At 41.0% G+C, this 17,123-nt stretch overlaps 1 protein-coding gene across 2 annotated transcripts in view; it reads right to left on the bottom strand.

The window, feature by feature from the left end:
* The window catches only part of LOC136857654 (androgen-induced gene 1 protein), a 66,198-nt gene that overhangs the window by 26,271 nt on the left and 22,804 nt on the right, over positions 1-17,123 (bottom strand). Inside the window, exons 1-4 of one of the 2 annotated variants that reach the window (XM_067136477.2) lie at positions 4,704-5,099; positions 4,483-4,620; positions 4,179-4,396; positions 3,941-4,092 (exon numbers count right to left, since the gene is read on the bottom strand). In XM_067136477.2, coding sequence (XP_066992578.1) covers positions 3,941-4,092; positions 4,179-4,396; positions 4,483-4,620; positions 4,704-4,904 — 709 coding nt within the window. In that variant the 5' untranslated portion in view covers positions 4,905-5,099. Of the gene's footprint in view, positions 1-3,940; positions 4,093-4,178; positions 4,397-4,482; positions 4,621-4,703; positions 5,100-17,123 lie in introns of those variants that run through there. The other variant, XM_067136478.2, reaches the window with a different exon arrangement.

Genomic DNA, 17,123 nt, shown 5'->3' on the forward strand with positions numbered 1-17,123 from the left:
AGGTCAAATGTCTTTTACCATGATTGACCTGTCTAATACAATTTTAGGGTGGATCATGGGAGACTTTAAATTTAAGAATTTCATTTTTAAGTCCATACTGAACCGAGAATAAAATTAATAATAATGCTATTTGCTTTACGTCCCACTAACTACTTTTTGCGGTTTTTGGAGATGCCGGAATTTTGTCCCGCAGGAGTTCTTTTACGTGCCAGTAAAGCTACCGACACGAGGCTGACGTATTTGAACACCTTCAAATACCACCGGGCTGAGCCAGGATCGAACCTGCCAAGTTGAGGCCAGAAGGCCAGCGCGTCAACCGTCTGAGCCACTCAGCCCGGCTGGGTTGCTACATTTCTAGAAAAATAGATCTCAAGAGAATTAGAGTAGGCAAAGCTTTATCTGACCCTGTAGTAATTAAAAGGGGAATTTCTCAAGCCAGTATTTTTGGACCTTTATTTTCTTACCCTCCAGGACAGAGTCCATTATTCTCCTGGTTAAATATAAATGATATGAGTAAAGAAGTGAAATCAGAGACAAGGCTTTTTGCAGATGGTGTTATTCTGTATAAAGTAATAAATAAGTTACAAGATTGTGCGCAACTGCAAAATGACCTCGATAATTGTGAGATGGACAGCAGGCAATGGTATGATGATGAACGGGGTTAAAAGTCAGGTTATAACTTTCACAAATAGGAAAAGTCCTCTCAGTTTTAAATACTGTGTTGATGGGGTGAAAATTCCTTATGGGAATCACTGTAAGTACCTAGGTGATAATATAAGGAAAGATCTTCATTGGGGTAATCACATAAATGGGACTGTAAATAAAGGGTACAGATCTCTGAACAATTATGAGGGTGTTTAGGGGTTGTAGTAAGGATGTAGAGGAGAGGGCATGTAAGTCTTTGATAAGACCCCAACTAGAGTATGGTTCACCGAACTCGATAGCTGCAGTCGCTTAAGTGCGGGCAGTGTCCAGTATGATAAACATCTTGATTCACATAGGAATAATGTCCAATAATGGACCACACCCTGGCGACTGGAGTGGGACTTTGATGATGATGATGATGATGATGATGATGAAGAACGGACCAACTATACTGGCAGTATCCTGTATTCGGAAGTAGGTTCGAGCCCCACTGTCGGCAGCCTTGAAGATGGTTTTCTGTGGTTTCCCATTTTCACACCAGGCAAATGCTGTGGCTGTACCTTAATTAAGGCCACGGCAGATTCCTTCCCACTCCTAACCCTTTCCTGTCCCATCGTCGCCATAAGACCTAACTGTGTCGGTGCGACGTAAAGCAACTTTCAAAAAAAATTATGGTTCCAGTGTATGGGACCCTCACCAGGACTACTTGATTCAAGAACTGGAAAAAATCCAAAGAAAAGCAGCTCGATTTGTTCTGGGTGATTTCCGACAAAAGAGTAGCGTAATAAAAATGTTGCAAAGTTTGGGCTGGAAAGACTTGGGAGAAAGAAGACAAGCTGCTCGACTATGTGGTATGTTTTACATGTAATAAATATCATTTTTGATCCGTATTGATGATATTTGATTAGAATAATAACAGTAAGTTATTTATTAAATTGACCACCTAATCAATACAATAAGTCATTATCTTGGATGATTTACATTGATCTATTAACTAAAAATGATACATGTTTCGCCTAGTATGAAGGCATCATCAGCCATTGTATTAACCTCGGAATAAAAATAAGCACTTGAATAACATATAATAAGATGAAATTGATTTTTAAAAGTCTTGAAGAGACTTAAACTAAAATTAACATTAAAAATAACAATATTGGTTTAAAAAAATTTTGTTTACAATGTGAAGAATTACAAATAATTGACATTAAAAGGTTGCTATTACAAGTAAAATGAACAAGTAGTAAGATTGCTATAAAATTAAATTGACCAATTGGCGGTTACAATTAGACTCTGACAAGAATGACGATCAGTCATATTTATTCAAAAAGTAATATTGAGAAAACAATGTTGAAGGTTGGTCAGGAGATCACTATATTCCTTTCTAGGAGACAAAAGACGAAAGTTATAGGCATATGGTAGAAATGTAGAACACATTGATGAGAAGATAAAAAGTTGTAGATTAAAGGTTAAACAGTGTTAAAATTGGACCTCTGTGGACCATCTCGATTTGAAGCGATGTTACAATGTTGTCAAGAATATGAGTTCATTGACAGTTGAATCATTTGACGGGGTGAAGGTAGCTTGTACGTTATGAATTAAATGTACTGACAGCTGTAGATTTCTTACTACGAGTCTATGCACTAGCCAGTCGTCTTGGTAGGTGTACTATTTACCAACTGATGAGCCGAACTTAACACACTGGGGCGAAACACTGGCAACCAGGAATGAGTTAGCTGGAAAATTTATAATGTCCAATAATGGACCAACCATATTGGTATTAAGTGGTATGTTCCTAGCTGTCAACGGAGAGATGGTGGAATGACATTAGTAGACAAATAAGTTTGAGTGGTGTTTTTAAAAGTAGGAAAGCTCACAGTATGAAGATAAAGTTGGAATTCAAGAGGACAAATTGGGGCAATAGGAATGGGAGTTCGGGATTGAAATAACTTACCATGGGAGATGTTCAATAAATATCTAATTTCTTTGAAATCATTTAAGAAAAGGCTACAAAAACAACAGATAGGGAATCTCCCACCTCGGCAACAGTCCTAAATGCAGATTAGTATTTACTGATTGATTGATACTCCTAATTTGAGAAGGAGATCCTTATTTTTCTCTGCCAATTCATTATTCTGTTGTTCAAGATGTTTAATACTTTTGGAAAATGATATATCATTTAAAATCTGTTTGGAGGTTGAAATACCAGGTTGCAAAATTTCTGTAGAATCGGATACGTTGGCTGCATTGGAATTTTCCACTTTTTCTCATTTGTCAGAATCAATGAACTTACACACAAGACTGTCCACTGCTTTCTTTGTAATTATTATCTCTAACGTCTAGCACTGTCATAATAATAATCCTTACTTTTAGCACATGGCAACTTCATAATGTAGAACAGAATTTGATTTCAGCTTTCTTCTGGGGATTAACTGAAGTAACTCTGACTTGAAATCTCATACTCATCTTCAAAATGTTTGGAACAAACCCTTGCATTATTTGATGAAAACGAATCACATCTTTTACAAGCATGGACCCACCATTTATTTAGGTCAGTGGCTGTAGGAAATGAATGAAAAGTATGTTTAATTCCTTTGGATGCCTGCTATGATTTGTGCAGCCTCCAGTGGCGCAATAAACCATACTAAAAAGTGTTCACTATTACTGCTTTTTAAGTTTTATCACATAAAATAAATACGCTTGGTTTCTTTTACACCACAGGTATGCTACTGTTAGAGCCCTACAACACGCTGTCCCCAGTTCAAGACGTTAATGTCTCGGCGGATGCAAACTGTATGGCCGAGCAGATAATTTATAAATAATGAAATTTATTAATTTTCACTCAGGTATAGGCCTAGTCTTATTTTTGCTTGTGTCAAGGGTTGCCTAAAGCACAGATGCGGATAATATTTTGCATATCCGCGCAGGGCTGTAACTATAGTGTATTATTAGCTCCTAGCTTCTGCGTGCATAGGGATTCTTATTCGAACTATGTCTACCTCATTCAGGGCAGCTTCTGCGCGTGGGTCCTGTGTGAAGACATAGCTCCAATTTGCTACTACGCATCTCTCCATCATACCTACATCCTATTCTACGTACCTTGAGGGAGACCAATGCAACGATGGTTAGATTCAGTTTTTAATGATCTAAAAATAACAGGTAGATCTTAACAAGGTCACAGAGCTAGTTACAAATAAAGGATTGTGGAGGAGTTTAATAATTCACAGAGGCTTGCAGACTGAACAATAAAAAGCATAATAGTCTACATGTATAACAAAGGCCTAATTTGACTACTTACCCCAGACTGTATTATTAAGGAACTCTCCAGCAATATACAAAATGTTGCCGAGCATTAATAAGGCCACAAAAAATACAACACGCTGTCCCCAGTTCAAGACGTCCAACACAGGGTAGACCCATTCACCAGACTTGAAGTAGATCACATGAGTCCTTTAACACAAAACATCAATCATAAACAAATCCTTTGTAAGAACCATATTTCATCTTCTGTGTGGAGCAAGATCAGCTCTACTCACCATACGAGATAAATGCACATGAAACCAGTGAGGCCCGCAAGACCTTTGCTTCGAGTGGGATACTGTCGAAATGTCACAAGCATTTCAATCACGGTAAATATCATAATGTTTGTGTGCATGACATGATTAAGCCATCCAGGGAAATATGGATCAAGAGCTTTTGGAAACACAAGCTCACGATCAATTGCCATCAAACCCCAGAATGTCAAACCTACAAACTAAAAGAAAAAATAAGGTAAGATTTCAAAATAAAACAAAAACAGAAAAAGTTATTATAGAAAATAAAAGAGTACAAAATACGAACCATAGCAACTGGAAATGCCACTGAGCAGTACATGTAGTCCTTCAGTTTTCGAATAAATGGTACTTTCTTCGGATTGACTTCATTGCTACCAAGAAAATCATTAGCTAGACAAACAGTAAAATATACTGCTTGCAATATCTGAAAGCAGAAGAATAAAGAATTCACCTTCCTGAAAAGTAGTATTAAATAAATATTTACCTTATAATATATGATATACCAACCGCATCCCAAAAGGTTAGAAACTTTAATTTCCCTCCGTATCCAGATCCCATTCGGCTGGCTTCCCGAGGGATTTTGACAAAATTCCAGTCATAATATACACTAAATGAAAACTGTACAGCACCAATGACATGAATTAATAACAGTAAAGAATTATTTGACGGCGGACTTGTTTCTTGACGATTTCCCTTGTTCCCTGCCATTTAATACTATATTCTGAATCTGAACGACGACGAGCTTAATAACAGTCCTTCAAATGCACGTTCTGATGTCCTAGCAAGGTTACCGGCTTGTCTTACTACTTGCGATGAATACCACGACCTCACAGGCACTCCACAACTATACAAAAACGCTACATCAGTTGAAGAGTTTATCTGATGGCCTATGGCCATACTTCAGAGTAGAATCTTCACAATTACACAACACAGCTGATTCGCAGATGATTGAAGCAATTACGATAAGGAGCCAACATAACCAAAAACAATACTTCAAACACTAGATATTTCAAAAAGTTATAACAAGGGTTGTGTTAGAATATGATACAGAATAGCATAGATCTCAGCTAAATAACTGATTGTCAACCTTTGAACCACGAGCGAAATTTAAATAATACAAAATATTTAAAAGAAGGTTTGTTGTTAAGTTGGCAGAATTTTACAACCATGCTGTATTTTATTTTCTACCTAGCGTATTGTTTGTTTCACTATTATGTTATAGCGGCGATGTACCGGCTAGCGGGGTAGCCTAAATGTTGCTGTTTGCTATATAATTCAGCTAGCACTTATGAATATGGTTTAAGTTTTTCAGAAATGAATGAAGAAAGAGTTTTTTTTTGTTGTTGTTTTTTTTTTAAATCAGGAAGGTTCAAGTAGGCTATGCGAACTTGCATAACTGTACCATAGTGACGGATTTTGAATCCGACTTCTTGGCTGAAAAGTCAGCAGGCCCTGGGTTCGATTCCCAGCCGAACCAGGTACTTTGACCAGTAGCGTAGCCAGGATTTCAGTTTGGGGGGGGCCCATTCATCCAGAATTTTATTTTGATAGGTGTCCAAACTTCCATAGTTTAGGTGGTGTAGAATACCGAAAAAGGAAATGGGTGTCCTTGGATCCAAGTAAGAGTGGTGGATTCGTGCGGATTCCGGAAGATAATAGTATTTTCTTCTTCTTATTCTTCCCTCGCTTTTCCCACATCTGTGGGGTTGCGGGTGTGAACTGTGTCGCACATGTGGATTTGGCCCTGTTTTACGGCCGGATGTCCTTCCCGACGCCAACCCTATATAGAGGGATGTAATCAGTGTTGTGTGTTTCTTCGGTGATTGGTAGTGTAGTATGTTATCTGAATATGTTGGGACAAACACCTAGTCCCCAGCCAGAAGAATTAATCAGACGCGATTAAAATCTCCGACCCAGCCGGGAATCGAACCCGGGACCGTCTTAACCAAAGGCCTCAACACTGCTCATTCAGCCAATGAGTCGGACTCCGTAAGCTAATATTAATGTACATTATATATAAAATGCTCAATAAAAGTACATTCGTTAAAACTCCTGGGGTGTCTGGACTTCTTGGACGACAACCTCCCCCGTCCCCCGGCTACCTCTGTTACTCCCATCCCAACATAACTGCAGCATTTCATATATTCCGAGTACAAGTGAAATGAATGCAAGAATAAACAGTTTGAGTAAGGATGCAATATTCTGGTTTAGAATAAATACGGTAATGTTATTATAATAATGGTCATGTGATAAGCAATAAGGTAAGGTAAGGGTTATTCTGCCCGAAGGCAGGTCCGAACCTCCACAGATGTGTTCCTGAGCCGGAGTTTACGTGCGGTAGGGTGGCCAGTTCCTTTCCGCTCCTCCATTCCCTTACCCCCACCAACAGCGCGTGGCAACCCATCCAACTCCTGACCACGCCCAATGTTGCTTAACTTCGGAGATCCCACGGGACCCGGTGTTTCAACACGGCTACGGCCGTTGGCTAAGCAATAAAGAAGTGATATTTTATACAAATTCGTCGCCATAAGACCTATCTGTGTCTGTGCGACGTAAAGCCCCTAGCAAAAAATATACAAATAATGCGGCAAAGATATACACACACACGCGTCGAATACAGGTTTCTCGTCCTTCTTGTCCATGTCTAGATGATGAAGGCAAGAGAATGATGGCCCACCGTGACTCGTTATTTCGACATTATAAACAAACCCTAGATGACACAGACTTCGAATCTAACCGCATCTTAAGAAATCGCACAAAGCAGTTAACCATATAGGCCTATATTCGGAATTTAGCTAACAATTTAAATTCTAATCGCGCACGGGACCAGCTTAGAGCTCTGGGAATAGGAAAACATCAATAGAGACAGACAACTCCTGACATTCCACTTGACAAACAGAACGATTACTTCAGTAGAATAAATAATCAACTTACCCAAATTAACTGCACCGACTCACCGCCCTCTCCTCCAGCCAATCCGCCATTCACATTTCACAGTGTCACAGAAATTCAGGTTAAAGGGCTTTGTACTCGATTAAATCAAAGACTACAGGTGTAGATGATATTCCTATTACTTCAATACATTACATTATGGGTGCTATCTCGCCTATACTGACGCACATACTGAACTACTGTTTACTAAACGGAACTTTCCCTACGGTCTGGAAAACAGCCAATATTATATCGGTACCTACGAGTTTAGACCCACAATCACCCTCTGACGATCGTTCTATGTCCGTATTCCCTGCGCCTTCTAAAGAATTTGAACGTTTAGTATACGAAGAAGTTCTGGAATACCTAAATAAAAATGCTCTTTTGTACCCTTTACAATCTGCATTTGAGAAGGGTAACAGTACCGCGACAGCACTTTTGAAGGTAACTGAAGACATTAGAAACGCTATGGACAAACGACTGCTCACTATACGTATCCTTCTTGACTTCAGTAGCACCTTTGACACTATAATAATTCCGACTATGATAAAGAAAATGGAACTGCTAAATTTCGACCTGGCTGTGCTTAAGATTTTTAGTTCTTATTTGAGTAACCGTCAACAGCGTGTAACAGTATACGACAAGGCCTCTAAATGGAAAATGAAACTTAGTGTTGCCCCACAGGGCAGTATTCTACGGCCCCTAATTTTCTGTATTTTTATCAATGACATTCCATCTGTGACAGGAAATAACACACATGACCTCTGTGCTGACGATCTTCTAATATATCGACACTGCAAGACAAGATATTAACAGGGACCTCCGACGACTCAGTGTACTGTATATGCACAACGAAGCTCTCTTATACTAAACTGAAAAAAAACTCAAACAATTATAATTGGATCACGAAAATTACTGAGCTGCTCAAACAATGTCGCAATCCCGCCTATCCTACTGAATTATTCCCTACAGTAAAACGGTTTAAAAGCCCGGCATAATGATGAATGAAGTAGTTGATTTGTCTGATCACACGAAACAAATACGTAAAAAGATTTTTGGAGTTCTTCACCCTCTTAAACGGCAGAGGGATGTATTTCCATTTGAGCAACAGGCCAAACAAATAGAGACACTCATTCTCCCTATTCTTGATTATTGTGACGTTGTTTTAGTTGACATGACGAGAGAAGAAACACTTAAACTTCAACGAGCACTGAATTCCTGCCTGCGATTTATTTACAATATCAGGTACGATGTTCATATCACCCCATACTAACAGGCTGTCTCATGGCTGATGTCTGATAAACGTCGGCAGCTACACACTTTAACGATGGTGATCAAAGTGGTAGCTGAAAGTCAGCCAATGCATATTTCTTCTAAATTCATCTTTTTATCATCATTTCACAACTTAAATACACGTTCTAGATTCATTCTTTCTATTTCACTTCACCGCACAAATAAAATTAATAGATAATTTGTGGTGACTGTCGCCAGATTATGTAATTCCTTGCCAGTTCAGGTCAGAGAATCTAGCTTTTTTAATCACGATTTAAGGTCACCTGCCGAGACTACCTGCTGAGGACAGCTGACTGAATGGTTGAAGTACGAATGTGTGCGTTCCTGACGATTAGCCATTTTTAAGAGTTTTTAATATTAATTAGTTCTAATATTAATTTAGTAAGTAATTTATTTAAATTTATTTTCGATTCTATTAATTTATGTAGATTTAACTATTTTAAGTATCTCAGTATTTTATTTAAGATTCTGATTAGTATGTGGTTAAGTGTACGAGAGGGCCTGGAGCCCCAACTTCCCCACTGTACTGAAGGCACTAATAAATAAATAAATTAATTAATTAATTAATTAATTAATTAATGTAAAACGTATGGGTATAGATATTTTATTAGTTGGTAAAGAAAAATACGCGTTACAACATAGGCTGTGTAGGGTTTACCTTGTCCTATTAGTTTCCAACGCGGTTAGGGCCACGCAGCTGTGAGCTTGCATCCGGGAGATATTGGATTCGAACCCCACTGTCGGCAGCCCTGAAAATGTTTTCCCGTGGTTTCCAATGTTCACACCAAGCAAATGCTGGAGCTGTACCTTAATTAAGGCCACGGACGCTTCCTTCTCACTCCTAAGCCTTCCTATCCCACCGTCGCCATAAGACCTATCCGTGTCGGTGCGTCGTAAAGTAAATTGTTAATTACTTTCCTCGCAAGCCTGGGATACAGAATATAGTAGTATAAAGTTAGAGTTTTGTGACGCTAATATTCGTATGTATAATTTTTATTAACGTGTCAGAAACCAACGACACTGAGCTGTTGCCATTTCAACACAGTTTTAAGGGATACCGATCCAAGCCGGGATTTGAACCTGCGAACTCGGACTCAGAAGGACAGAGACACAAACAACTGAGCCACATGAAAAGAAGGCGTTTGTGATTATTATTTTTATAAATAGGTGCAATTAGTATTTTTACAAAGGTTTTATGAGGAGCATTTATTAAGGCGTACGTTTTCTTACTGTCCTAAATGCACGAGGCCGGACAGAAGAACTAGCTTGAAGCTAAGGAGCCTTGCAGGGGTATCGCTTCCTTCTCTGTTCACTTTTCCAAACCAAACTCCATGACGTAACATCCTACCAAGCGACGGCTGTTCAGCCCGGAGGCCTGCAGGTTACGAGGTGTCGTGTGGTCAGCACGACGAATCCTCTCCACCGTTATTCTTGGCTTTCTAGACCGGGGCCGCCATCTCACCGTCAGATAGCTCCTCAATTATAAACACGTGGGCTGAGTGAACCTCGAACCAGCCCTCAGATTCAGGTAAAACTCTTTGACCTGACCGGGAATCGAACCCGGGGCCTCCGGTAAGAGGCAGGCACGCTACCCCTACACCGTGGGGCCGGCTGGTTACTTTTTGGTCTCCTTAATATCGAATTTGACTTAAGGCATCCTGCATTCAATTTCCGGCACTGACAGAGTTAAGAAAGGCATGGGATGGGGAGGATACTATCTTGTTTTTGGGTGCAGTAGAGTTTTCCTTGAGTCTCCCGTAATCGAAATATTTACGGCCTGGAAGATAGTCACCTTCACGGAGTGTAGTACCAAAGTGGTTCCTTTTTTAAGAAGACAAATTAAATAAAGAATCTACTTCCCCACAAACGAAGAACGATATTATACATTTTATGAACAATAATGCAGCCGGTGTATGTTAAGACTACAGAAGCTATGATTGTACATGGTAACAATCAAAACCAACAATATCTACTGAAGATACGTCACCGCACTCGGTAGGACCGGCTTTCTTTTTATATCCACCGGGTGAGTTGGCCGTGCGGTTAGGGGCGCACAGCTGTGTGCTTGCATCCGAAAAATAGTGGGTTCAAACACCACTATCGGCAGCCCTAGAGAAGGTTTTCTGTGGTTTCCCATTTTCACACCAGGCAAATGCTGGGGCTGTACCTTAATTAAGGCCACGGCCGCTTCTTCCCACTCTCAACCCTATTCTTTCCCATCGTCTCCATAAGACCTACGCTGCGACGTAAAGCAAATTCTAAATAAAAAATAAAAAACTTTTCACAACCCCTTCCAAGGAAAAGTTGTATCCACACTACTGGCCTGAAATTATTTTGTGGGTACGCCATTTAAGGTACAAGGTAAGTCCGAAGAATGGTTGGATACTCAAAATACGCCACCATAAATGATGTGGTTCTGACTCAAAAGTGTAAGGAAACGTAAGGGACGGGATCTAGTGTTTTAAGTGGAATCCGTATTAATAGAACGTGACTTCCCATTTTAATAATGTTTCATGTATCGACTGCGATTCAAGCCTGGGCCGTCTTGATGAGAGGATAGAACCATTGGAACTGAGTTATCACGCCCGCCAATTACAAAATAGTTACCCGCACTTTTGATGGTGCCATTTGAGGTTCCAATCAGTCCCAGGGCATTTGACAAAATATATATGCCTACCTATCGAACTTAGACACGACTCCGCGATTGTCTTGCTATTTTAAAAGTAAAGAAAACTTTTTCATAACTTACCGAGGATGCATATAGTGTTGGCTTCTCAGTGACAAAACAGTCCCTCTTCAAAAAAGTTACTTACAGTATATGGCACAAAATGAGGAACTAACGTGCAGCTCACAATCCTGTCACAGTCTTCCTAACGCTGCAACTTAAACACAGCACATCTCTCAACCACGGTACAACCAGAGGATCCCTAGGACACTGTTTCCTGGAACCGATATGCAAAAGCTGACACGTTGTTGTAAGCTTGCAACTGTTTCTGGACGTGGTCCCCCGTTATGTCGGTGGTCACGTTCCGGCCCCCTACTGAGTAATCCCTTAATTGCCCTTTCTTCATGTCTTGACATTTGTCAACACACGGTTACATTCTCAATACTGAGGCCTCTACAGGGAAATATCCCCGCGTATGACAATCCTAAGTGTCTTCCTTTCATTCAAGCAGTACAAATATGGAGAATTATGTATGGCCCTATTGAGCCCTGATAGTAGATTCTTCTCGCTACGTTAACTTTACATTTCGGCGTACGTTTTTAAGTTGTTCGTACCGTACGTAAAACAACGGCTGATCCTCGATCTAGTTTCAGGAAATATTTTTGGGGGGGCCCGGCCCCACTGGGCCCCCCCCTTGGCTACGCCAGTGACTTTGACCGCCTACTGTTAATTCCTCTGGTGTCTTCAGCGTTTTTCTTTACGCCGTGCCGACCCAGATAGGTCTTAAAACGATTATGGTAAGGGGAAGGAAACGACCGTGACCTTAATTTAGGTACAGCCCCAACATATGTCTGGTGTGAAATTGGGAAACCACGGAAAACCATCTTCAGGGCTCAAGGGCGCCCATACCCGGGGGGGGCAAGGTGGGGCGGCGGGCCCCCTCTAGCTCTCAGGGAAAGGCATGAGTCTAGTGTGGTCACGTGTTTTCCTTTCAAGAAAATGATTTAAAAGTCAGGGGATACCGTGGGTTATTCTACCGCAGAATACAAATCGCCATTTATCTTCCAAAATATTAAAATTACTACGTACCCCCAGGCCTGGGCCCCCCTCTAGAAACTGTCATATGGGCGCTCATGTCAGGGCTGCCGACGGTGAGGTTCGAACCCACCATCTCCCAAATGCAAGCTGACACTAACGTGACCCAAACCACGCAGCCACTCGGTCGGTTAACTACAGTGTGTCCACAAATGAATGATTACTTCATTGACTGTTTACATTATTTTTAAAAAATGGATTGCCCATCATAAAGTTCCTGACATTCCCAGGCTTTCCCTGACGCTGGGTTTCATCGTAGACTAGTTGAAAGTACACTGACGAGCTTTTTTTTTTTTAACTTCAGATTTTGCAAAGAAAGTGATTAACTCTAATAAAAATAATGACCAACTTGTATGTGTTCGGTTGTTGTTATCTCTATGAGTGTAATTTAACTCACTACTAATGAGTTATCCTGAGCAATTTTCATTAGGAGAAATGAGAGTTTACAGCAAATTATTCACAGAGATAAAAAAACTTGCTAAATTTATTTCTCGAGATTCATTTCTGCACAGGCCATTCACCCTTGTTTATAACAACATTTAACATCGTTTAAGAACAGTTCATTTTCGTTCCTTTCACTCAAATGTTAAGGTTATTATTGCACAGCATTTCTGCACAACGAGCTAGAATATTAATTTAATTTCCCACGTTGTGTATAAGTAGAGGACATACTCTTAAGCAATAGAGTGGCTAGAATATAATGCATAAGTGGCTATCACGCTGGTGACGCTGCCATCTTTGAAGAAAGTTGAATTGGCGACCGCCATGTCTTACCGTACCTCATTAGGCGGAGCGCTGTGCAAGCGAGTGCGGAACAGAGCTGGAAAATGAGATATTTTCACACAGATGTTATTCATTAGGTATAACAGAGATGATTTGAGTTAATGATGAAAATATCGGATGGAAAGTGTAACTATTCGATGTGTATAAGTTTTCCTTAAGCAGAAGTTCCCTACAGAATCGCGATGTAACTTAAACCAAACCCCATGGCACTTCAGCCCTTGAAGGGCCTTGGCCTACCAAGCGACCGCTGCTCAGCCCGAAGGCCTGCAGATTGCGAGGTGTCATGTGGTCAGCACGACGAATCCTCTCGGCCGTTAATCTTGGCTTCCGAGACCGGGGCCGCTATCTCATCGTCAGATAGCTCCACAATTCTAATCACTTACGCTGAGTGGACCTCGAACCAGCCCTCAGCTCCGGGGAAAAAATCCCTGACCTGGCCGGGAATCGTACCCGGGGCCTCCGGGTAAGAAGCAGGCACGCTACACCACGGGGCCGGCACCGATGTAACTTATTGCAACTTAAAATAGAAGAAACAAAATACGTAAAAGTCTTTTTTCTTGAAGCAATATATTGTTGAAAAATATTAAATCGATTACTGTTTAACAGTAGCAGGGATTGGGAGTTAGAAGTGGAGGGGGGCACAAAAAATGACAATAAAAAGTACCCTAGTGCTAAGTTTTTTAATGCTCTCTGGGCGAATTCCGATAGAAATATAAAAAGTTGACAGTCTACCACCTGTAGTGTGGTAATAATAGTACTATACAATAAACAGGCCCCGATTTACAAATGGGCGGACTGGGCATTTGCCCAGGGCGCCAGTTTTTGAGGGGCGGCGGCTGGCGGATCGAGAATTACGTCTTAAATTAATTCCACTCAAATTACTTTTATATTCCACAAATTATTCCACCTTTAAACTATTCTAAAACCTGAATTTAATTTGTATATTTAAATTTTATGAAGAAAATGTGTCTTATATCCAAAATTATTTACTTATATACAAACTATCAAACTGAACCAACGGCTTTTTAAATAAAAATAAAAAGAGCCTGATTCTTATTTGGCTGTTACCTTTATTTGGCTTGATAAGTTTAATTATGAGAATTAACTGTATTTGCATAATGTGCTGTTTTAAAACTCATAATCTTGAAAACTGTTATATTTACTTTGTAAACAATTATTTTTTAGAGGAACAGGAAAACGAGCAGAGAGGGGGGGGGGGGGCGGCGGCTAAATATTGTTTGCCCAGGGCGCTAACTACTTGAAATCGGGGCCTGACAATAAAACTTTCACCAAAGGGACAATAATTACACATGTGTTACAATTAAATAGAAGTTCGGCACGATTATACAATTAAAAATTCATTTAGTATGTTACTGTCAATAAACAACAGTTATGGCGATTAGGGGGGGGGGGGGCAGTTGGCCCCCCACTTTGTGGAGGAAAAATATTTTATTCTGTTTAGCCACCTGACTTTTGTTTTAAAGTCAGACTGACGAATGCGCGCGGCAAGCTGGTGAATCATACCTCAGTGTCCATGACCTTGGCAAAAAATATACCCCTGTCGCTCTTCTTCACACCACATGATACATGCTGCTATGCCAGTCTCCACTACTTGTGGCGCTGTGCGAATCCGTTAGCCGCGACGAACGACATTTTGTGCCTATTTCCACTAAGTATTTTTCTTAATAATTAAAGAAATTAAAGGAAGGGATTAGCTGAAAAACAATGGGGATTGTACAAATTGCTCTTTTTTTCGGTAATTCTTAGTTTCAGTCGATTTTTAAAATATGCTGCTTGTTGTTTTAAGGGGCCTAACATCGAAGGTCATCGGCCCGATTTTTAAAATAACTGTTAAGGTTCTTCAGTCTGCCGAAACTTGAAAAAAAAAGTCAGGTGGCTAAAACAGAATTAAATATTTTTTCCCCCCTAATCGCCAGTCTCTCTCTCTTAGTCCAACCCTTCGTAAGGGTGTAGTGGCATCACGCGACAATCCTTTTGGTGATCTTCCTCCAGGAGTCTCTGCTTTGGGCATGGTGACTTGCTTGCTGTAAGCTCATCCTGGTTAAGTTCTTGATCTGGTCCATCCATCGTAACGGCGCACGTCCTCTAGGTCTTCGGCCTTCGACTTTTCCCTCTATGATAAGTATTTCCATTGCCTCCTGTCTTCTGGCAATATGACCAAAATATCCGAGTTGTTTTTGGTTGATAAGGGTCGACAGTCTTGTTCTGATGCCGAGCTGTTGCAGGATCGATTCATTAGTACGGTGTGCTGTCCATGGTATTCGCAGTAATCTCCTGTAGCACCACATTTCTAGAGCATCAATCCTGCGGCGATCCGCTGTCTTCATCGTCCAAGTTTCTGCTGCATAGGTCGCGATAGGGAAGATCAGAGTTCGCATGAGGGTGAGCTTTGTCTTGGAAGTGATGGAGGTGTCCTTCCATATGCGAGTAAGTTTTGCTGTTGAATTTCTCGCAATTGCAATGCGCTTGCGGATCTCAGGTTCACAGTCTCCAGTATTTGTGACAATAGATCCTAGATACTCGAAGCGACTGACAACCTCATAATCCATAATTCTTGTTATGGCAGGGCTGTTGTTATTAAAACGGTCTACAATCATCACTTTGGTCTTTTTATTGTTGATTTCAAGACCATATTCTCTGCTTCGCTCGTCTAGCCTCCGCATGATGGTTTCTAATTCATGATCATCTGTTGCAATAATCACGGTGTCATCTGCATATCTGAGGTTGTTAATTTTCCTGCCACCAATTGTGATGCCGTCACTCCAGTCCTCGAGAATCTCCCTCATAATATACTCACTGTATACATTAAATAAGAGGGGGGAAAGAATGCAACCTTGTCGCACACCAGCACAAGTAGAAAAGACGTCTGAGAGGTCGCCATTAACTCTTACTGTCGCAGTGTTCGAAGAGTACAATTGTTGGATCAGGTACACTAAATGTCTTGGCGTCCCCATCTCAGTGAGTATAGCCCAGAGCTTTGACCATTTTACCTTGTCGAAGGCTTTCTTGTAGTCCACGAAGCACAGGAACATCTTGATATTATATTCCCTTGTCTTCTCTATGAGTTGCCGGATGTTTAGGATCTGCTCACGAGTTCCTTTGCCTGGAACAAACCCGGTTTGTTCCTCTGAGATTTGTGGAAGTAAGAAGGTCTTCAGCCTCTCGTTCAGCACCGTGAGCAAGATTTTACTTGCATGGGAGATGAGGGCTATCGTTCGATAATTTGCACAGTCAAGCGGAGAACCTTTCTTGAACAGTGGTACGAAGACGGAGTGGCACCACTGATCCGGCCAATTTCCAGATGTCCATATCTTCTGACATAACTTGTGTAGGATGTCGACACCTAGGTCACCCATGTTCTTTAGGATTTCAGCAGTAATTCCATCTTGGCCTGGTGCTTTCCGGTTCCGAAGCTTTTTTATTGCATGTTCCACTTCTTCTCTAAGGATCATTGGTTCAAAGTCTGTTGGGTTCTGGTGATCTGGCATTGGTTGTGGGTCACTGTTGTTTAATCACAAAGATGTGGAGATATCCATACACATCCAATATTTATCAACATACAGGAGAGTGTAGGGCTACGGAACAAGACTATGGATTAGGATGCGTATCTAAACAGCCAAGATTTTTTTTGCTAGGGGCTTTACGTCGCACCGACACAGATAGGTCTTATGGCGACGATGGGATAGGAAAGGCTTAGGAGTTGGAAGGAAGCGGCCGTGGCCTTAATTAAGGTACAGCCCCAGCATTTGCCTGGTGTGAAAATGGGAAACCACGGAAAACCATTTTCAGGACTGCCGACAGTGGGGTTCGAACCTACTATCTCCCGAATACTGGATACTGGTCGCACTTAAGCGACTGCAGCTATCGAGCTCGGTTACAAATGATCAGGGAAATACGCGATGCATAAAAGAAACTACACTGACTGACAGAGCAAATGCAACACCAAGAAGGAGTGGTCAGAACTTTATGCCAATTGCAGGGTAGACTGACGTCACTGAGGTATGCTCATGATGTGAAATGCGCCGCTGTGCTGCGCACGTAGCGAACGATAAATGGGACACGGCGTTGGCGAATGGCCCACTTCGTACCGTGGTTTCTCAGCCGACAGTAATTGTAGAACGTGTTGTCGTGTGCCACAG

The sequence above is a fragment of the Anabrus simplex genome, chromosome 1 (genome assembly GCF_040414725.1).
Source record: "Anabrus simplex isolate iqAnaSimp1 chromosome 1, ASM4041472v1, whole genome shotgun sequence".
In the NCBI taxonomy this organism is placed as follows: Eukaryota; Metazoa; Arthropoda; class Insecta; order Orthoptera; family Tettigoniidae; genus Anabrus; species Anabrus simplex.